Below are 23,215 nucleotides of genomic sequence, written 5' to 3'. Positions count from 1 at the left end.
TATAGGTAAATTACCCCCATAATCCCATATGTGTGTTAATTCCCTCCACTCCCCTGGACGGCTGTATCTGTGTGGTCTTCGGGTTTAGGCGCAGGAACTTTCCCCCAAGATTATATAGGTAAATGACCCCCATAATCCCATATGTGTGTTAATTCCCTCCACTCCCCTGGACGGCTGTATCTGTGTGGTCTTCGGGTTTAGGCGCAGGAACTTTCCCCCAAGATTATATAGGTAAATTACCCCCATAATCCCATATGTGTGTTAATTCCCTCCACTCCCCTGGACGGCTGTATCTGTGTGGTCTTCGGGTTTAGGCGCAGGAACTTTACCCCAAGATTATATAGGTAAATGACCCCCATAATCCCATATGTGTGTTAATTCCCTCCACTCCCCTGGACGGCTGTATCTGTGTGGTTTTTGGGTTTAGGTGCAGGAACTTTACCCCAAGATTATATAGGTAAATGACCCCCATAATACCATATGTGTGTTAATTCCCTCCACTCCCCTGGACGGCTGTATCTGTGTGGTCTTCGGGTTTAGGCGCAGGAACTTTACCCCAAGGTTATATAGGTAAATGACCCCCATAATCCCATATGTGTGTTAATTCCCTCCACTCCCCTGGACGGCTGTATCTGTGTGGTCTTCGGGTTTAGGCGCAGGAGTTTTACCCCAAGATTATATAGGTAAATTACCACCATAATCCCACGTGTGTGTTAATTCCCCCCACTCCCCTGGACGGCTGTACAAATCATGTGGGCGTCCTCTTTCTGCCCTTGCTTGAACTAAACCATCAGTTATTTGACGAGCTTTCAGCCGAGGCCCAGATTGTGACAATAGTGTTGAAAACACAAAGTGAATCCAGTCACAAAGCACACTCCCAGTTTCCATTCCTTTTCAAAGTCACTTATTCTCAGGCTGTAGCCAAATGTTTTGCTTTCCATCTGTCTTTCCATTTGCTCTTCTGAAGCAGACATCCTTCGGCATTCCACTTCCAGGTCTGGGAATTTTCAGTCTGGAAGTAATCCAGTGAGAAGAAACGTGGCTTGGTGGAAAGAGCCCTGACTTGGTGGAAAGAGCCCTGGCTTGGGAGTCAGAGGTTGTGGATTCTAATCCAGATTCCTCTACTTGTCAGTTGTGTGACCTTGGGTAAGTCACTTCTCTGTGCCTTAGTTGCCTCATCTGTAAAATGGGGATGAAGATTGGGACCACCTGATTACCTTGTCTCTATCCCAGTGTTTAGAACAGTGCTTGGCACATAGTAAGCACTTAAATACCAACATTATTATTAGTTCTTGAGGAAATTGCGTTGGGCAGCTGTTGGCTGGACACTGGCCCCAACAGTTCTCAGAGCTCACTGCCTTTGATGGAAAAATGGAGGCAAGTTTCCTCCTCCCCAGTCTGACCCAAGACTTTTCTAGGAGGGGGAAGGGCAGAATATTGATCCACTGTCAATCAAAGGTAATAATAGATATTTATTAAGCTCTCACTATGTGCCAAGCACTTTTCTAAGCACTGGGGTAGATCCAAGGTAATCAGGTTGTCCCACATGGAGCTCAGTCTTAATCCCCGTTTTACACACGAGGTCACTGAGGCACAGAGAAGTTGAGCGGCTTGCCCAAGGTCACACAGCGGCAAGAGGTGGAGCTGGGATTAGAACCTACGTATCGGAGTTTATTGAATGCTTAGTGTGTGTGTCGCAAAGTCCTAATCACCTCAAAGGGCAATACAATAAAATTGGTAGGTCAATCAATCGTATTTATTGAGCGCTTACTGTGTGCAGAGCACTGTACTAAGCGCTTGGGAAGTACAAGTTGGTGACATATAGAGACAGTCCCTACCCAACAGTGGGCTCACAGTCTAAAAGGGGGAGACAGGGAACAAAACCAAACATACTAACAAAATAAAATAAATAGAAAAGGTATGTAGAAGTAAAATAAATAAATAGAGTAATAAATATGTTTGAAGGTGGGGGAGAATGAATGGTGGCCTGTCAGATACAAAGAGGTAAGTTCTAGGGCAGAGCAAAAACTTGGGCTCCTTTAAATTGTTGACAAGAAGAGAAGCAGCATGGCTCAGTGGAAAGAGCCCGGGCTTGGGAGTCAGGTCATGGGTTCAAATCCAGGCTCTGTCCATTGTCAGCTGTGTGCCTCAGTTCCCTCGTCTGTAAAATGGGGATTAAGACTGAGCCCCGCATGGGACAACCCGATCATCTTGTAACCACCCCAGTGCTTAGAACAGTGCTTTGCACATGGTAAGCGCTTAAATGCCATCATTATTATTATTGTAACCTCCCCAGCGCTTGGACAAGTGATTTGCACATGGTAAGTGCTTAATAAATGCCATTATTATTATTGCTGTACCCTCCCCAGCGCTTAGAAGTGATTTGCACATGGTAAGCGTTTAATAAATGCCATCATTATTATTATTGTAAGCTCCCCAGCGCTTAGAACAGTGATTTGCACATGGTAAGCGCTTAATAAATATTATTATTATTATGGTAACCACCCCGGCGCTTAGACATGTGATTTGCACATGGTAAGCGCTTAATAAATGCCATCATTAATATTATTGTAAGCTCCCCAGCACTTAGAACAGTGATTTGCACATGGTAAACGCTTAATAAATGTCATCATTATTATTGGAACCTCCCAAGCGCTTAGAACAGTGATTTGCAGATGGTAAGTGCTTAATAAATGCCATCATTATTATTATTGTAACCTCCCCAGCACTTAGAACAGTGATTTGCATATGGTAAGCGTTTAATAAATGCCATCATTATTATTATTGTAAGCTCCCCAGCGCTTAGAACAGTGATTTGCACATGTTAAGCGCTTAATAAATGTCATCATTATTATTGTAAGCGCTCAATAAATGCCATCATTATTATTATTGTAACCTCCCCAGCGCTTAGAACAGTGATTTGCACACGGTAAGCCCTTAATAAATGTCATCATTATTATTGTAACCTCCCCAGTGCTTTGAACAGTGATTTGCACATAGTAAGCGCTTAATAAATGTCATCATTATTATTGTAACCTCCCCAGCGCTTAGAACAGTGATTTGCACACGGTAAGCCCTTAATAAATGTCATCATTATTATTGTAACCTCCCCAGTGCTTAGAACAGTGATTTGCACATAGTAAGTGCTTAATAAATGTCATCATTATTATTGTAACCTCCCCAGCGCTTAGAACAGTGATTTGCACGTAGTAAGCGCTTAATAAATGTCATCATTATTATCATAACCTCCCCAGCGCTTAGAACAGTGATTTGCGCATGGTGAGCGCTTAATAAATGCCATCATCGTTATTATTGTAACCTGCCCAGCGCTTAGACAAGTGATTTGCACATGGTAAGCGCTTAATAAATGCCATCATTATTATTATGGTAACCTCCCCAGCAATTAGACAAGTGATTTGCACATGGTAAGCGCTTAATAAATGCCATTATCATTGTTATAAAGGCACAGCAAGTAGGTTGGTGATAGAATGAAGTGTTTAAGCTGGGGTGTAACAGGTGAGGGGGCAAGGTAATCAATCAATCGATTGATTGATTGATTGAATGTCCAGAGGAAGGGAGAGTGGGGGGAAGTGGTCTGAGATTCTGGCGGTGGAAGGTGTCCTGAACGATTCCTGGTCCGGGATGCTCCCTCAGTGTCCCCAGGATCAATCAATCAATCAATCAATCAATCAATCGTATTTATTGAGCGCTTACTGTGTGCAGAGCACTGGACTAAGCGCTTGGGAAGTACAAGCTGGCAACATATAGAGACGGTCCCTACCCAACAGTGGGCTCACAGTCGAAAAGGGGGAGACGGAGAACAAAACCAAACATACTAACAAAATAAAATAAATAGAATAGATAGGCACAAGTAAAATAAATAGAGTAATAAATATGTACAAACATATGGTTCAAAGGTAAATTGGGGGACTTGGGGGTTCCCGTAATTTGTGAGGTTGCTGTGATGGTGTGAGAGGTATCCAAGGTGTGGGCGTTTGCTGTAACCGGAGCTGCTTAATAATAATAATAGCATTTATTAAACGCTTACTATGTGCAAAGCACTGTTCTAAACACGGGGGAGTTTACAAAGTGATCAGGTTGCCAACTTGTACTTGCCAAGCGCTTAGTACAATGCTCTGCACACAGCGCTCAATAAATGCAATTGAATGAATGAATCAGGTCCCACGGGGGCCTCACGGTCTTCATCCCCATTTTCCAGATGAGGTAACCGAGGCCCAGAGAATGATGATGATAATGATGATGGTATCAAGCGTTTACGAATGAAAGCACTGTTCTAAGCGCTGGGGAGGTTACGAGGTGATCGGGTTGTCCCACAGGGGCCTCACAGTCTTCATCCCCATTTTCCAGATGAGGTAACTGAGGCCCAGAGAATGATGATGATAATGATGATGGCATCTGTTAAGCGCTTACTAATGAAAGCACTGTTCGAAGCGCTGGGGAGGTTACAGGGTGATCAGGTTGTCCCTTGGGGGCCTCACAGTCTTAATCCCCATTTTCCAGATGAGGTAACTGAGGCCCAGGGAAGTGAAGTGACTCCCCCAAAGTCACCCAGCTGACAATTGGCGGAGCTGGGACTCGAACCCATGACCCCTGACTCCAAAGCCCGGGCTCTTTCCACTGAGCCACGCTGCTTCTCGGCTGCTTAACAAATACCATGATTACTATTTAGAAGCAGCGTGGCTCAGTGGAAAGAGCCCGGGCTTGGGAGTCGGAGGTCATGGGTTCGAATCCCACCTCCACCACTTGTCAGCTGGGTGACTTTGGGTGAGTCACTTGACTTTTCTGGGCCTCAGTGACCACATCTGGAAAATGGGGATGAAGACTGTGAGGCCCCCCGTGGGACAACCTGATCACCTTGTCACCTCCCCAGCGCTTAGAACAGTGCTTGGCACATAGTAAGTGCTTAACAAATACCATCATTATTATTATTATTAAAATGGGGATGAAGACTGTGAGCTCGCTGTGGGACAACCTGATCACCTTGTAACCTCCCCAGCGCTTAGAACAGTGCTTGGCACATAGTAAGCACTTAATAAATGCCATCATCATTATTAATGTGACAGCAGAGCTGTCCCCAGCGCTTAGAACAGTGCTTGGCACATAGTAAACGCTTAATAAAATGCCATTATCATTATTAAGAAGTGACAGCAGAGCTGTCCCCAGTGCTTAGAACAGTGCTTGGCACATAGTAAACGCTTAATAAAATGCCATTATCATTATTAGGAAGTGACAGCAGAGCTGTCCCCAGTGCTTAGAACAGTGCGTGGCACAGAGTAAGCGCTTAATAAATGCCATCATTATTATCATTATTAAAATGGGGATGAAGACTTTGAGCCCTCCGTGGGACAACCTGATCGCCTTGTAACCTCCCCAGCGCTTAGAACAGTGCTTGGCACATAGTAAGCGCTTAATAAATGCCATCATCATTATTAAGATGTGAAAGCAGAGCCGTCCCCAGCGCTTAGAACAGTGCTTGGCACAGAGTAAGCGCTCAATAAATGCCATCACTATTATTAAGATGTGACAGCAGAGCTGTCCCCAGCGCTTAGAACAGTGCTTGGCACAGAGTAAGCGCTTAATAAATGCCATCATCATTATTAAGATGTGACAGCAGAGCCGTCCCCAGCGCTTAGAACAGTGCTTGGCACAGAGTAAGCGCTTAAAAAATGCCATCATCATTATTAAGAAGTGACAGCAGAGCCATCCCCAACGCTTAGAACAGTGCTTGGCACATAGTAAGCGCTTAATAAATGCCATCATCATTATTAAGAAGTGACAGCAGAGCTGTTCCCAGCGCTTAGAACAGTGCTTGGCACAGAGTAAGCGCTTAATAAATGCCATCATCATTATTAAGAAGTGACAGCAGAGCCGTCCCCAGCGCTTAGAACAGTGCTTGGCACATAGTAAGCGCTTAATAAATGCCATCATCATTATTAAGAAGTGACAGCAGAGCCGTCCCCAGCGCTTAGAACAGTGCTTGGCACAGAGTAAGCGCTTAATAAATGCCATCATCATTATTAAGAAGTGACAGCAGAGCCGTCCCCAGCGCTTAGAACAGTGCTTGGCACATAGTAAGCGCTTAATAAATGCCATCATCATTATTAAGATGTGACAGCAGAGCCGTTCCCAGCGCTTAGAACAGTGCTTGGCACAGAGTAAGCGCTTAATAAATACCATCATCATTATTAAGAAGTGACAGCAGAGCCGTCCCCAGCGCTTAGAACAGTGCTTGGCACAGAGTAAGCGCTTAATAAATGCCATCATCATTATTAAGATGTGACAGCAGAGCCGTCCCCAGCGCTTAGAACAGTGCTTGGCACAGAGTAAGCGCTTAAAAAATGCCATCATCATTATTAAGAAGTGACAGCAGAGCCGTCCCCAGCGCTTAGAACAGTGCTTGGCACATAGTAAGCGCTTAATAAATGCCTAGTACAGTGCTCTGCACACAGTAAGGGCACAGTAAATATGATTGAATGAATGAAATGCCATCATCATTATTAAGTAGTGACAGCAGAGCTGTCCCCCGCGCTTAGAACAGTGCTTGGCACATAGTAAGCGCTTAATAAATGCCATCATCATTATTAAGAAGTGACAGCAGAGCCACCCCCAGCGCTTAGAACAGTGCTTGGCACATAGTAAGCGCTTAATAAATGCCTAGTACAGTGCTCTGCACACAGTAAGCCCACAGTAAATACGATTGAATGAATGAAATGCCATCATCATTATTAAGTAGTGACAGCAGAGCTGTCCCCCGCGCTTAGAACAGTGCTTGGCACATAGTAAGCGCTTAATAAATGCCATCATCATTATTAAGAAGTGACAGCAGAGCCACCCCCAGTGCTTAGAACAGTGCTTGGCACATAGTAAGCGCTAAATAAATGCCATCATCATTATTAGAGAAGCAGCGTGGCTCAGGGGAAAGAGCAGGGGCTTTGGAGTCCGAGGTCATGGGTTCGAATCGCGGCTCCACCGATTGTCAGCTGGGTGACTTTGGGCAAGTCACTTTGGGCAAGTAAATGATGTGAAAAATGGGCAGACTAACGCAGGTGGCCATTTGCTCACTTACTCAACTCTAGTTTGTTCGTCCAAAATCAGGGGTGTTGCGATAAAAGCAGAGAGTGGTCACAACAGAACTTATTTATATGTTTGTACATATTTATTACTCCATTTATTTATTTTACTTGTACATATCTATTCTATTTATTTTATTTTGTTAATATGTTTGGTTCTGTTCTCTGTCTCCCCCTTCTAGACTGTGAGCCCACTGCTGGGTAGGGACCGTCTCTAGATGTTGCTGACTTGTACTTCCCAAGCGCTTAGTCCAGTGCTCTGCACACAGTAAGCGCTCAATAAATACGACTGATTGATTGATTCTCTGGGCCTCAGTTCCCTCATCTGTAAAAGGGGGATTAATCAATCAATCAATCAGTGGTATTTATTGAGCGCTTACTGTGTGCAGAGCACCGGACTAAGCGCTTGGGTAGTACAAGTTGGCAACCTAGAGAGGCGGTCCCTACCCAACAGTGGGCTCACAGTCTAAAAGACTGGGATCCCTCTGTGGGACAACCTGATCACCCTGTAACCTCCCCAGCGCTTAGAACAGTGCTTGGCACATAGTAAGCGCTTAATAATAAATGCCATTATTATTATTATTATTGTTGTTGTTCTGAAGAAGTGACAGCAGAGCCGGCTCCGAGGCCCTTGGTGTAAGCAGTAGGCCCCGCAGGGCTGCGTGCTGAGCGTTACCGGAGCCCCGGAGGGGAGGAGGGAGAGGGGATGGGGGCGGGCCCCCGGCGGGGGACCCAGGCGGCCCCGGACTCCCGCAGCGGGGCCCGGACATTGGCCGAGGGCGCTCGTCACGGGCCAGGGGCCCGGGGGACGCCAGGGAAAGGAACACCACCGGATCGGGCCCGGATCAGCACCGGATCAAGCCAGGATCAGGCCCGGATCAGGACCAGACCAGGACCGGATCAAGACAGGATCAGGACCGGATCAGGCTTTACCAGGACAGGATCAGGACCGGATCAGGACCGGACCAAGACAGGATCAGGCCCGGATCAGGACCGGATCAGGCTTTACCAGGACAGGATCAGGTCCGGATCAGGTCCGGATCAGACCCGGACCAGGACCGGATCAAGACCGGATCAGGAGCAGACCAAGACAGGATCAGACCCGGACCAGGCCAGAATCAGGCCCGGACCAGGACCGGATCAAGACAAGATCAGACCCGGACCAGGACCGGATCAGGACCAGACCAAGACAGGATCAGGCCCGGACCAGGCTTTACCAGGACCGGATCAGGACCAGGACCGGACCAAAACCGGATCAGGACCGGACCAGGACCAGAGCCGGATCAGGACCAGTTCAGGCCCAGACGAAGCCCAGATCAGGACCGGACGAAGCCCAGCCCAGGCCCGGATCAGAACCAGACGAAGCCCAGACCAGGCCCAGATCAGGACCAGAGGAGGCCTGGGCGAAGCCCAGACCAGGCCCGGGTCAGGACCGGACGAAGCCCAGACCAGGCTCGGATTGGACGAAGCCCGGATCAGGACCGGACGAAGCCCAAACCAGGCCCGGATCAGAACCAGACGAAGCCCAGACCAGGCCCGGATCAGGACCGGACGAGGCCCGGGCGAAGCCCAGACCAGGCCCGGATCAGGACCGGACGAAGCCCAGACCAGGCCCAGATCAGGACCGGACGAGGCCCGGGCGAAGCCCAGACCAGGCCCGGATCAGGACCGGACGAGGCCCAGACCAGGCCCGGATCAGGACCGGACGAAGCCCAGACCAGTCCCGGATCAGGGCCGGACGAAGCCCAGACCAGGCCCGGATCAGGATCGGACGAAGCCCAGACCAGGCCCGGATCAGGACCGGGCGAAGCCCAGACCAGGCCCAGATCAGGACCGGACGAGGCCCGGGCGAAGCCCAGACCAGGCCCGGATCAGGACCGGACGAGGCCCAGACCAGGCCCGGATCAGGATTGGACGAAGCCCAGACCAGGCCCGGATCAGGACCGGGCGAAGCCCAGACCAGGCCCAGATCAGGACCGGACGAGGCCCGGGCGAAGCCCAGACCAGGCCCGGATCAGGACCGGACGAGGCCCAGACCAGGCCCGGATCAGGACCGGACGAAGCCCAGACCAGGCCCGGATCAGGACCGACGAGGCCCGGGCGAAGCCCAGACCAGGCCCAGATCAGGACCGGACGAGGCCCGGGCGAAGCCCAGACCAGGCCCGGATCAGGACCGGACAAAGTCCAGACCAGGCCCGGATCAGGACCGGACGAAGCCCAGACCAGGCCCGGACAAGTCCCGAACCAGGACTAGCCCAGGCCCGAGCCAGACCCATCCCGGTGAGGGATGGCGGAGCGGGAGCAGGCCGCCCGGCCGCTGCTCACCGACCTTTACCAGGTGACCATGGCCTACGGCTACTGGCGGGCCGGCCGGGCCCAAGAGCAGGCCCACTTCGACCTCTTCTTCCGCCGGTGTCCGTTCGGCGGCGGCTTCGCCCTGGCCGCGGGGCTGCGGGATTGCCTGCGCTTCCTTCGACGCTTCCGCCTCCGGGACCCAGGTACCGGGGCCCGGCCCGGCTACACCGCCCCACTCATCGATAATAACAACAATAATAATAATAACGATGGCATCTGTTAAGCCCTTACTATGTGCCAACCGCTGGGGCAGAAACAAGGTGGTCAGGTTGTCCCACGCCACAGCCTTCACCCCCATTTTACAGACGAGCTCACTGAGGCCCAGAGAAGGGAAGTGACTTGCTCAAGGTCACACAGCAGACAAGTGGCGGAGCTGGGATTAGAACCCAGGACCTTCTGGCGCCCGGGCCCGGGCTCCAACCGCTATGCCCTGCTGCTTCTCTGAGGGGTCCTGGGGGGGCCTGGGCGGTGCTGGAGGTCCAGAGGACGGACGATGGACAGCGAGGACCACCAAAGGGGAACCGGGGGGGGCTGAACAAGGAAGAAAACTTTTCTGGGCCTCAGTTTCCTCATCTATAAAATGAGGATTAAGACTGTGAGCCCCATGCGGGACGGGGACTGTGTCCAATCCCGTTTGCTTATATTCATTCAATCGTATTTATTGAGCGCTTACCGTGTGCAGAGCACTGTACTAAGCGCTTGGGAAGTACAAGTTGGCAACTTATACCCGCCCCGAGCGCTTCGTTCGGTGCCTGGCACACAGCAAGCGCTCGACAGAGACCAGAATTATTAGAGAAGCAGCGTGGCTCAGTGGAAAGAGCCCGGGCTTTGGAGTCTGAGGTCATGGGTTCAAATCCCGGCTCCAACAATTGTCAGCTGGGTGACTTTGGGCAAGTCCCTTCTTTTCTCTGGGCCTCGGTTACCTCATCTGGAAAATGGCCATGAAGACTGTGAGCCCCCCGTGGGACAAGCTGATCACCTTGTAACCTCCCCAGCGCTTAGAACAGTGCTTTGCACATAGTAAGCACTTAATAAATGTCATTATTATTATTATTGCTATTATTAATAATAATAATTATGACAGTGGCATTTGTGTGCCAAGCATTGTACTAAATGCTGGGGTAGATACATGCAGTCAGAGAGAATTAGGGGAGGGAGCGGGGAAGAGAATACTTAGAATCGTGGCACTTGCCAAGCTCTTAGTGCGTGTCAAACGTTGTACTAAACGCTGGGGTAGATAAATGCAGTCAGGGGGAATTAGGGGAGGGAGCAGGGAAGAGAATAATTATGATCGTGGCATTTGTTAAGCGCTTAGTGCGTGCCAAGCATTGTAATAAACACTGGGGTAGGTAAATGCAGCCAGAGGGTTCGGTTTTGGGGGTTTTTTAAATAGTATTTATTAAGCACTTACTATGTGCCAGGCACTGTGATAATAATAATGATAATAATGGTATGTGTTAAGCGCTTACTATGTGCCAAGCATTGTAATAAACACTGGGGTAGGTAAATGCAGCCAGAGGGTTCGGTTTTTGGGGTTTTTTAAAATAGTATTTATTAAGCATTTACTATGTGCCAGGCACTGTAATAATAATAATGATAATAATGGCATGTGTTAAGCGCTTACTATGTGCCAAGCATTGTAATAAACACTGGGGTAGGTAAATGCAGCCAGAGGGTTCCGTTTTTTGGGTTTTTTAAATAGTATTTATTAAGCACTTGGTGCCAGGCACTGTAACAATAATAATGATAATAATGGTATGTGTTAAGTGCTTACTATGTGCCAAGCATTGTAATAAACACTGGGGTAGGTAAATGCAGCCAGAGGGTTCGGTTTTTGGGTTTTTTTTAAATAGTATTTATTAAGCACTTACTATGTGCCAGGCACTGTGATAATAATAATGATAATAATGGTATGTGTTAAGCGCTTACTATATGCCAAGCATTGTAATAAACACTGGGGTAGGTAAATGCAGCCAGAGGGTTCGGTTTTGGGGTTTTTTTTAATAGTATTTATTAAGCACTTGGTGCCAGGCACTGTAACAATAATAATGATAATAATGGTATGTGTTAAGCGCTTACTATGTGCCAAGCATTGTAATAAACACCGGGGTAGGTAAATGCAGCCAGAGGGTTTGGGTTTTGGGGTTTTTTTAAATAGTATTTATTAAGCACTTACTATGTGCCAGGCACTGTAATAATAATAATAATGATAATAATGGCATGTGTTAAGCGCTTACTATGTGCCAAGCACTGTACTAAGCGCTGGGGAGGATACAAGCAAAGCGAGTTGGACACAGCCCCTGTCCCACATGGGGTTCACAGTCTCAGTCCCCATTTTACAGATGAGGTAACTGAGGCCCAGAGAAGTTAAATGACTTGCCCAAGGCCACACAGCAGCCAAGTGGCGGACTCGGGATTCGAACCCATGACCTTGCAGCGTTCTGCGCGCAGTAAGCGTTCAATAAATACGGCTGGTTGAGGTCGAGTCCGGCGGGCCACCGTGCCTCTTTTCCTCCCTCCGCCCAGATATAGATTACCTGGCTTCCGTATTGCCCCCCGACACGGACCCCGCTTTCTTCGACTACCTGCGCGGACTGGACACCTCGGGGGTGACCGTGTGGGCCCTGCCTGAAGGCTCCGTGGCCTTCCCCATGGTGAGTCGGGGGCCGGGGGTCTGGGCACGGGCCGGACGCTTCGTGGGCTGGCGTCCACCCCGCGGCATCCGGCGTTCACGGACATAAGCCCGTTGTTGGGTAGGGACCGTCTCTAGATGTTGCCAACTTGTACTTCCCAAGGGCTTAGTCCAGTGCTCTGCACACAGTAAGCGCTCAATGCATACCATTGAATGAATGAATAAATAATAATAATGATGGCATTTGTTAAGCTCTTACTAGGTGCAAAGCACTGTTCTAAGCACTGGGGAGGATACAAGGTGATCAGGTTGTCCCACGTGGGGCTCACAGTCTTCATCCCCATTTTACAGATGAGGGAACTGAGGCCCAGAGAAGTTAAATGACTTGTCCAAGGTCACACAGCTGACAATTGGCGGAGCCGGAATTTGAACCCATGACCTCTGACTCCGTAGGGGAGGATACAAGGTGATCAGGTTGTCCCACGTGGGGCTCGCAGTCTTCATCCCCATTTTACAGATGAGGGAGCTGAGGCCCAGAGAAGTGAAGTGACTTGCCCAGGGTCACACAGCTGACAATTGGCAGAGCAGGAGTTTGAACCCGTGACCTCTGAGTCCCAAGCCCGGGCTCTTTCCATTGAGCCACGCCGCTTCCGTGGATACCCGCGAATTCACCCACAGCATTCCCCAGGCTCCGATCCCCCCAGAAAAAGCCGGTTCAGTCAACCAGTGGAATTGATTGAGCGCTTACTATGTGCGGAGCATTCATTCATTCAGTCATATTTATTGAGCGCTTACTGTGTGCAGAGCACTGTACTAAGCGCTTGGGAAGTACAAGTTGGCAACATATAGAGATGGTCCCTACTGAACAGCGGGCTCACAGTATAGAAGGGGGAGACAGAGAACAAAACAAAACATATTAACAAAATAAAATAAATAGAATCAATATGTACAAATAAAATAGAGTAATAAATACGTACAAACATATATACATATATACAGGTAATGATGGGATTTCATTCATTCATTCAATCGTATTTATTGAGCGCTTACTGTGTGCAGAGCACTGTACTAAGCGCTTGGGAAGTGCAAGTTGGCAACAGATAGAGACGGTCCCTACCCAACAGTGGGCTCACAGTCGAGAAGGGGGAGACAGAGAACAAAACAGAACATATTAACCAAATAAAATAAATAGAATCGATATGTACAAATAAAATAGAGTAATAAATACGTACAAACGTATATACAGGTAATGATGGGATTTCATTCATTCATTCAATCGTATTTATTGAGCGCTTACTGTGTGCAGAGCACTGTACTAAGCACTTGGGAAGTGCAAGTTGGCAACATATAGAGACGGTCCCTACCCAACAGTGGGCTCACAGTCGAGAAGGGGGAGACAGACAACAAAACAGAACATATTAACAAAATAAAATAAATAGAATCGATATGTACAAATAAAGAGTAATAAATACGTACAAACATATATACAGGTAATGATGGGATTTCATTCATTCATTCAATCGTATTTATTGAGCGCTTACTGTGTGCAGAGCACTGGACTAAGTGCTTGGGAGAGTGCAACAGATTTAGCAGAGACGTTCCCTGTCCCCAGTCCTTCTCTGTCCCCCGCAGAGGCGTCACATTTCCCGGCTCCGGTTCTGCTCTGCACACAGTAAGCGCTCAATAAATCGATTGATTGATTGATTGATTGATTGCTTCCGCCCTCGTGGAGACGCAGCGTCGCAGCTGGGGCGGAGGGGACTTGATCCGAAATGGGAAGGGGCTGGCCGTGTGCTGAGGGACCTCTCCCCGACCCCCCCAGGTGCCGTTGCTGCAGGTCTCTGGCCCCCTGCCCGTGGTCCAGCTCCTGGAGACCACTCTTCTCTGCCTGGTCAACTACGCCAGGTGGGTTAGCGGGCCGACCCCCGGCCCCTTCTGCTTCCTCAGGTCCAGGGCGCCGGGGTGGGAGAGCGGGGTCGCGGAAGGGGCTGCGGAAAGGGCTGGGGGGGGGTCCCCCGGGCTCGTGGTGACCCGCCCCCGCCGTCCCCTCCGCAGCCTCGTGGCCACCAACGCGGCTCGGCTGAGGCTCATCGCCGGCCCGGAGAAGCGGCTGCTGGAGATGGGCCTGCGGCGGGCGCAGGGCCCCGACGGGGGGCTTTCGGCCTCCATCTACAGCTACCTGGGCGGTGAGGCTCCTGTGACTCCCCTCCATCTCCCTTCCTCTTCCTACTTCCATAATCTCCTCCCCCAAGCCCGTCTCCCTTTCCCCATACCACCCCCCGAAGCCCCCCGCGTCCCCGCTCCGTTCCAGGCTTCGATGCAACCAGCAACGTGCTGGCAGGACAGCTGTGCGGTATACCTGTAGCGGGCACCTTGGCACACTCCTTCGTCACTTCCTTCTCCGGCCAGGAGCAGCTACCGACTGGGGTTTGTGCTGGGCCTGGGGCCGGGGGTGGGGGCAGACTACCCTGAACGTAAATCTAAACCCCAGCTGGCTCCTTGGATGCCTCGGGCCTCTCTGTCCCCCTTTTCCTCACATTTGTTTGTCTTGCCTGGCCAACGGCTTGGGTTAAGCGCTTAGTACAGTGCTCTGCACATAGTAAGCGCTCAATAAATACGATTGATTGATTAGAAGGGGCAGGCCCTTGAGGGGGGAGCCCGGTGCCCCGCTGACCTGCCCCTCTCTGCCTCTTCCTGCTCTCCCTCCCTAGGCACTGGCCCCGGGGGACTTGTCCGCCCAGGCGGAGACCTGGCTGACCCGCGTGTGTGAGCACCTGGGGCGACAGGTGAAGGATGCCCACCCTGGGGAGCGGGCGGCCTTTGTGGCCTATGCCCTGGCCTTTCCCCGGGCTTTCCAGGGGCTGTTGGACTCCTACAGCGTCATGAGGTAAGGTGATGATTGGCGGGGCACCGCATTATATCAGTGGCCTTGGTGGATGGGGAGGGGTCAGACCCTAGAACTGAGGAGGGGGCTCAGAGATCACTCCTGGGCATGTCTCTCTACTCCTTCCCCCCTCCTACAGGAGCGGTCTTCCCAACTTCCTGGCAGTGGCGCTGGCCCTGGCGGATTTGGGATACCGGGCGATTGGTGTGCGCCTGGACAGCGGGGACCTGATCGGGCAAGCTCAGGAGATCCGCAGGGTCTTCCAGAACTGTGCCGCCCAGTAAGTCCCCCGGGGGTGGGAGAGACCGACTGAATGTGAAGGGGGGGAGATATCGGAAGGATATTGCTTGACTGAGCTCTTCTTTCCTTCCCCCTCATCCCCCATCTTCCTGCCCCTCTCCTCTTCTTTCTCCTCCTCCTCCTAGTTTCCAGGTGCCCTGGCTGGAGTTTATCTCCATCGCTGTGAGCAACAATGTCGACGAGGCACTCTTGGCCCAGCTGGCTCAGAAGGTCGGGGCTGGGGAAGGAAGAAGAGTGGGGGGGAAGGGTTGTGGGGGCGGGGGAGAGGAGGAGGGGAAGGGAAGGAGGGAAAGGACCCCACCGTCACCCCAAAGGCACCGACCCCATTTTTTTCTCCCCCATCCCACCAGGGCAGCGAGGTGAATCTCATCGGCATTGGCACCAACGTGGTCACCTGCCCGCTGCAGCCCTCACTGGGCTGCGTCTACAAGGTGTGGCGGGCGGGGGGGTGGGGCTGGAGAGCCTCCCCTCTATTCCCGTCCTCCCACATTCCCACCCTGCCCCTCCCCATCCCTGCCCAGCTTCCCACCCGGATTCCCATCTTGCTCCTCGCCTCCTTCCCCAACTCCCTCAGGGGGCAGGGTGGTGGTGGTGAACTCTGACTCCTCCCCTGGTCCTTTGTCCAGCTGGTAACAGTGGGTGGGCAGCCCAGGCTGAAGCTCAGTGAGGAGGAGGAAAAGCGGACCCTCCCGGGGTGCAAGGCTGCCTATCGGCTGGGAGGCCCCGACGGTACGTATCAATCAGTCAATCAATCAGTCGTATTTATTGAGCGCTTACTGTGTGCAGAGCACTGAACTAAGCACTTGGGAAGTACAAGTTGGCAACACATAGAGACAGTCCTTACCCAACAGTGGGCTCACAGTCTAGAAGGGGGAGACAGAGAACAAAACAAAACATATTAACAAAATAAAATAAATAGAATATGTACAAGTAAAATAAATAGAGTAATAAATCTGTAAAAAACATATATACAGATATACAAGTGCTGTGGGGAGGGGAAGGAGGTAAGGCGGGGGGATGGGGAGGGGGAGGAGGGGGAGAGGAAGGAGAGGGCTCAGTTTGGGAAAACCTCTTGGAGGAGGTGAGCTCTCAGTAGGGATTTGAAGGGTGGAAGAGAGCTAGCTTGGCGGATGGGCAGAGGGAGGGCATTCCAGGCCAGGGGGAGGACGTGGGCCGGGGGTCGACGGCGGGACAGTTGAGAAAGGCACGGTGAGGAGGTTAGCGGCAGAGGAGCGGAGGGTGCGGGCTGGGCTGGAGAAGGACAGAAGGGAGGTTGAGGTAGGAGGGGGTGAGGGGATGGACAGCCTTGAAGCCCAGGGTGAGGAGTTTCTGCCTGATGCGTAGGTTGATTGGTAGCCACTGGAGATTTTTGAGAAGGGGAGTAACATGCCCAGAGCGTTTCTGGACAAAGACAATCCGGGCAGCGGCGTGAAGTACGGATTGAAGTGGGGAGAGACAGGAGGATGGGAGATCGGAGAGGAGGTCTTGGGGCTCCTGGATTCTGAGCTAGGTAGCCAGAGACTCTGGGGGAGAGGTGAGTTCTGCCTTCTGACTCCTTCATGCTGTGCCCTCTGCCCTCTCCTGTTCCCCCTCCTGGCCAGGTGCCCTGCTGATGGACCTGTTGACGTTGGCAGAGGAGCCGCCCCCGCAGGCAGGGCAGGAGCTGCGGGTGTGGCCCCTGGGGTCCGGCCAGGAGAGCCGGACCCTGACCCCAGCCACCGTGGAGACGCTTCATCGCCTTTACTTCCAGCGGGGCCAGGTCCAACTCCCCTCACCCCCCTGCCCTTCAAGTCCTTCTCCGGTTTTCTCCTTATAAGAGGCGCCTGCCTTCTCTCAAATCGAGATCTTCCCTTCTCCTTTTTGTCCCTCCCTTGCTCCTCCCTCACTCGATTCCATAATAATAATAATGATGGTGGTATTTGTTAAGCGCTTACTATGTGCAAAGCACCGTTCTAAGCGCTGGGGAGGGATACAAGGTGATCAAGGTTGTCCCACGGGGGGCTCACAGTCTTCATCCCCATTTTACAGATGAGGGAACTGAGGCCCAGAGAAGTTAAGTGACTTGCCCAAGGCCACACAGCTGACAAGTGGTGGAGCCGGGATTCAAACCCATGACCCCTGACTCCCAAGCCCGGGCTCTTTCCACTGAGCCACGCTGCTTCTCTGTACCGCTTTTAAGCCCCATCTTGCCCCTTGGCTCACCCCTTTGGGTTTTACAGGCCTCTCTTTATATAATGATGGCATTTATTAAGCGCTTACTATGTGCAAAGCACTGTTCTAAGCGCTGGGGAGGTTACAAGGTGATCAGGTTGTCCCACGGGGGGCTCACAATCTTAATCCCCATTTTAGTAATAATAATGATGGCATTTATTAAGCGCTTACTATGTGCAGAGCACTGTTCTAAGCACTGGGGAGGTTACAAGGTGATCAGGTTGTGCCCCGGGGGGCTCACAGTCTTCATCCCCATTTGACAGGTGAGGCCACTGAGGCCCAGAGAAGTGAAGTGACTCGCCCAAAGTCACCCAGCTGACACTTGGCGGAGCCGGGGTTTGAACCCACGACCTCTGACTCCAAAGCCCGCTGCTTCTCTTTCTCTCTCTCCCCCCCCAGGAGTGTGAATCCCTGCCCACTCTGACCGAGGCCCGTGCCTTAGCCCAGGAGTCTCTGAGTCGCCTCAGCTCGGCCCACAAACGGCGAGAAGCCCCCGAACCTTACCAGGTGGGTCAACCCCCTTCTCACCCAATCAATCAATCAATCAATCGTATTTACTGAGCGCTTACTGTGTGCAGAGCACTGGACTAAGCACTTGGGAAGTACAAGTTGGCAACATAGAGAGACGGTCCCTACCCAACAGCGGGCTCACAGTCTAAAAGGGGAAATTGGAGAATGCGGGCATCGATCCCACTACCTCTCACATGCTACTCACCCAGTCCTGAGACCCCGGGGAGAGGGGAGGTAGGTGAGGAAAAGGGAGGTGGGAGGTGAGCAGGGTGCTCATCTTGCCCCGCCCCGCAAGCAGCAGCCGGGGACCAGCCCTTGGGCCTCCCTCTCCTGTTTCAGGCCCCTCAGCCGCTCACTCTTCCCTGGCGTCTCTGCCCTTCCTCCTTAGGTTGCCCTGTCAGAGAAGCTGCACGCCCTTTTGGAGAGTCTTTGCCGGAGCAGCCGGGGCCTGTGAGCAAACACGCCAGGGACCCAGGCTCCTCACTCCTGGCTGCTGCTGCTGCTGTGTTTTGGGGTGTCATCTCCCAGGTCATCATCAGGACTGTGAGCCCACTGTTGGGTAGGGACCGTCTCTATATGTTGCCATCTTGTACTTCCCAAGCGCTTAGTCCAGTGCTCTGCACACAGTAAGCGCTCAATAAATACGATTGATTGACTGATTGATTGATTGACTGAAGGGGCACAGGGGCCCCCATCACATCGCCTCCAGAAGGCCTTCCTCCATTCATTTCCAATCACCCCACTTTATGTCCCTCAGCTTCCATCTCAGCATTTCACACCACCTAGGCCTCACAGTACTTATTCATTCATTCGATCGTATTTATTGAGCGCTTACTGTGTGCAGAGCACTGGACTAAGTGCTTGGGAAGGACAAGATGGCAACATATAGAGACGGTCCCTACCCAACAGCAGGCTCACAGTCTAGAAGGGGGAGCACTGTACTAGGAGCTTGGACTGTACAATTCAGTAACAAATGGAGTACTTATGTTCTGTTATAATAATAATAATAATGGCGTTTATTAGGCGCTTACTATGTGCCAAGCACCGTTCTCACCGCTGGGGAATTTACAAGGTGATCAGGTTGTCCCATGTGGGGCTCACAGTCTTAATCCCCATTTTACAGAGGAGGGAACTGAGGCCCAGAGAAGTGAAGTGACTCGCCCAAAGTCACACAGCTGACAAGTGGCAGAGCTGGGATTTGAACCCATGACCTCTGACTTCAAAGTCTGGACTCTTTCCGCCGAGCCACGCTGCTTCCCTACTTCCCAAGCGCTTTGTTATCATAATCAGTCAGTGGCATTTATTGAGCGCTTACTAGGTGCCAAGCACCGTCCTAAGCGCTTGGGAGAGTACAATACGAAAGAATCAACAGACACATTCCCGGCCTGTAACGGGCTTCCAGTCTAGAGGACAAGCTTCCATACTTCCTCCTATCCATGATATACAAGTCACTTAGCTTCTCTGTGCCTCAGTTCCCTCATCTGTAAAATGGGGATTCAAACTGTGAGCCCCCCGTGGGACAACCTGATCACCTTGTAACCTCCCCAGCGCTTAGAACGGTGCTTTGCACGTAGTAAGCGCTTAATAAATGCCATTCTTATTATTATTAGAAGGTAAATACAGGCACTTTGGGGAGGGGAAGGAGGAGAGGAAGAAGGGGGGCTCAGTCTGGGAAGCGTGGGAGGCTGGGCGTCACTGCCAGGGCAGAATTGGACTAGCCGTGACTCAACTCTGTGCAACTCCCTTGGCCTGTGGGTGGCTACTGGCCAGGCCCAGGTAAGTCATGAGGCTGGCACGAAGTGAATCCTGGCCCCCTCCCCCTGGCCCTGCCCAGAGCTGCCGGGCTGGGCTACCGACTTGGGGGTGACTCTCCCGGGCAGGCCGTCGCTCTCCAGGATTTCCTCTTCCTGCTTGAACTTCCAGGCTCTTGGTGGTCCTGCAAGGTAGGGCCCACTTGGTTCCCTGCCGGACACCGGATGCCGCAACCAAGAGCCTCGTCGGCTTTCGGTCTTCCGTGCTGATGAACCGGAGGAGCAGAGTTCCAGTGGGAGCCTGGTCAGGTCGGGGGGCTGGGAGGGGGGCTTCCTCCTCCTCCCCATCCTTCTAAACTGTGAGCCCACCGTTGGGTAGGGACTGTCTCTATATGTTGCCAACTTGTACTTCCCAAGCGCTTAGTACAGTGCTCTGCACACAGTAAGTGCTCAATAAATACGATTGAATGAATGAATGAATCCCTCGGCCCCCCCAGCTCACAGCAGGTACTGGACAGATGAGGGCCACACAAACAGATAGGTCCCTGAGGGACTTGGAAAAGCTTGGAAGAAGGAGCTGTGTGGACTCTGAGCCCACTGTTGGGTAGGGACTGTCTCTATATGTTGCCAACTTGGACTTCCCAAGCGCTTAGTACAGTGCTCTGCACACAGTAAGTGCTCAATAAATACGATTGAATGAATGAATGAGTCCCTTGGCCCCCCCCCCCAGCTCACAGCAGGTACCGGACAGATGAGGGACACACAAACAGATAGGTCCCTGAGGGATTTGGAAAAGCTTGGAAGAAGGAGCTGTGTGGACTCTGAGCCCACTGTTGGGTAGGGACTGTCTCTAGATGTTGCCAACTTGGACTTCCCAAGCGCTTAGTACAGTGCTCTGCACACAGTAAGTGCTCAATAAATACGATTGAATGAATGAATGAATCCCTCGCCCCCCCCAGCTCACAGCAGGTACCGGACAGATGAGGGACACACAAACAGATAGGTCCCTGAGGGACTTGGAAAAGCTTGGAAGAAGGAGCTGTGTGGACTCTGAGCCCACTGTTGGGTAGGGACTGTCTCTATATGTTGCCAACTTGGACTTCCCAAGCGCTTAGTACAGTGCTCTGCACACAGTAAGTGCTCAATAAATACGATTGAATGAATGAATGAATCCCTCACCCACCCCAGCTCACAGAAGGTACCGGACAGATGAGGGACACACAAACAGATAAGTCCCTGAGGGACTTGGAAAAGCTTGGAAGAAGGAGCTGTGTGGACTCTGAGCCCACTGTTGGGTAGGGACTGTCTCTATATGTTGCCAACTTGGACTTCCCAAGCGCTTAGTACAGTGCTCTGCACACAGTAAGCGCTCAGTAAATATGATTGAATGAATGAATGAATCCCTCGCCCCCCCCCCCCCCCCCCCCCCAGCTCACAGCAGGTACCAGACAGATGAGGGAACACAAACAGATAGGTCCCTGAGGGACTTGGAAAAGCTTGGAAGAAGGAGCTGTGTGGACTCTGAGCCCACTGTTGGGTAGGGACTGTCTCTATATGTTGCCAACTTGGACTTCCCAAGCGCTTAGTACAGTGCTCTGCACACAGTAAGTGCTCAATAAATACAATTGAATGAATGAATGAATCCCTCGCCCCCCCCAGCTCACAGCAGGTACCGGACAGATGAGGGACACACAAACAGATAAGTCCCTGAGGGACTTGGAAAAGCTTGGAAGAAGGAGCTGTGTGGACTCTGAGCCCACTGTTGGGTAGGGACTGTCTCTAGATGTTGCCAACTTGGACTTCCCAAGCGCTTAGTACAGTGCTCTGCACACAGTAAGCACTCAATAAATACGATTGAATGAATGAATGAATCCCTCGGCCCCCCCCAGCTCACAGCAAGTACCGGACAGATGAGGGACACACAAACAGATAGGTCCCTGAGGGACTTGGAAAAGCTTGGAAGAAGGAACTGTGTGGACTCTGAGCCCACTGTTGGGTAGGGACCGTCTCTATATGTTGCCAACTTGGACTTCCCAAGCGCTTAGTACAGTGCTCTGCACACAGTAAGTGCTCAATAAATACGATTGATTGATTGACTCGGGATAATTATTGGTATTATTCTTGCAGCCGCTGTTGTGGCCACCAGCCCAGTCCGCTCAGAGAGGCCAGAGCCCTCACTCCGCTGCGGGCTCGCCACAGTCTGGCTATGTGATAGCCACCAGCTGGCTGTGTGATAGCTGGCCCTGCGCTTCGCTTCTCTGGGGTGGGGGAGGAAATCAAACCCAGTGATTTAAATCGATTAGAGTGGCCGGGGGTGGAGGACAAGGGGGGGCTTTCTGGCAACTGGGCCCGGCCCCTGTGAAGCCCAGCCTGCAGAGAATTCCGGGGGGAATAATAATAACAATAATGATGGTATTTGTTAAGTGCTTACTATGCACAAAGCACTGTTCTAAGCGCTTGGGGGGGGGGGGGGATACAAGGTGATCAGGTTGTCCCACATGGGGCTCACAGTCTTAATCCCCATTTTATAGATGAGGTACTTGAGGCCCAGAGAAGTTAAGTGGCTTGCTCAAGGTCACACAGCTAAGTGGTGGAGCTGGGATTCGAACTCATGACCTCTGACTCCCAAGCCCGCGCTCTTTCCACTGAGCCACGCTATTTAGGAAGCGCAGGTCCAGGCAGGTCCGGACACGTCCCCAGCCCTGGCTCATTGGAGCCAAGCCCGGAGCCCCCTTAGCAGGGGGGATTGATTGCAAGATGAGAGGTGTGCACCGCCAAGCACTGTCCAACCAGACAGGTTTGCACTCTCACCCAGATTTGCACACACAACATGGACAAAAGAAACACAAAGGCCGATCTAGTGACGTAGATTACTGTTATTATTGTAGTAAGTGCTTAGAGAAGCAGCGTGGCTCAGCGGAAAGAGCCCGGGCTTTGGAGTCAGAGGTCATGGGTTCAAATTCCGGCTCTGCCAACTGTCAGCTGTGTGGCTTTGGGCAAGTCACTTCACTTCTTTGGGCCTCAGTTACCTCATCTGTAAAACGGGGATTAAGATTGTGAACCCCATGTGGGACAACATGATCACCTTGTATCCCCCCAGCGCTTAAAACTGCTTTGCATATAGTAAGCACTTAACAAATACCATGATTATTATTATTATTATTATTATTACTATTATGTGTCAAGCACTGTTCTAAGTGCTGGGATGGTTACGAGTTAATAAAGTTGGGCACATTCCCTATGCCACCTGGGCCTCACAGTCTAAGTAGGAACATACATAATAATAGTAATAATAATAATAATAATAATAATAATGATAATAATGTTGGTATTTGTTAAGCCCTCACTATGTGCCAAGCACTGTCCTAAGCGCCGCAGTAGATACAAGGTAATCAGGTTGTCCCACGTGGGGTTCACAGTCTTCACCCCCATTTTACAGATGAGGGAACTGAGGCCCAGAGAAGTTGAGCCACTTGCCCAA

At 51.3% G+C, this 23,215-nt stretch overlaps 2 protein-coding genes across 2 annotated transcripts; both read left to right on the top strand.

Annotated features, from left to right (window-relative positions):
- Window positions 1–7,049: 7,049 nt before the first annotated feature.
- Window positions 7,050–9,345, top strand: LOC119940002 (translation initiation factor IF-2-like). Its single transcript, XM_038760075.1, has 3 exons — window positions 7,050–7,067; window positions 7,848–8,702; window positions 9,208–9,345. Exons 1-3 carry the CDS (start codon window positions 7,050–7,052, stop codon window positions 9,343–9,345), a joined length of 1,011 nt encoding a protein of 336 aa, XP_038616003.1.
- On the top strand, window positions 9,293–18,575 carry NAPRT (nicotinate phosphoribosyltransferase). Its single transcript, XM_038760537.1, has 13 exons — window positions 9,293–9,589; window positions 11,973–12,100; window positions 13,901–13,983; window positions 14,134–14,264; window positions 14,390–14,505; window positions 14,790–14,965; window positions 15,102–15,242; window positions 15,388–15,472; window positions 15,613–15,693; window positions 15,889–15,991; window positions 16,864–17,021; window positions 17,873–17,980; window positions 18,372–18,575. The coding sequence occupies exons 1-13, from the start codon at window positions 9,379–9,381 to the stop codon at window positions 18,435–18,437; spliced, it is 1,587 nt and encodes a 528-aa protein (XP_038616465.1). The 5' UTR covers window positions 9,293–9,378; the 3' UTR covers window positions 18,438–18,575.
- Window positions 18,576–23,215: the final 4,640 nt, after the last annotated feature.

Source organism: Tachyglossus aculeatus, chromosome 18 (genome assembly GCF_015852505.1).
Source record: "Tachyglossus aculeatus isolate mTacAcu1 chromosome 18, mTacAcu1.pri, whole genome shotgun sequence".
In the NCBI taxonomy this organism is placed as follows: domain Eukaryota; kingdom Metazoa; phylum Chordata; class Mammalia; order Monotremata; family Tachyglossidae; genus Tachyglossus; species Tachyglossus aculeatus.
This window is presented reverse-complemented; position numbering and strand designations above follow the sequence as displayed.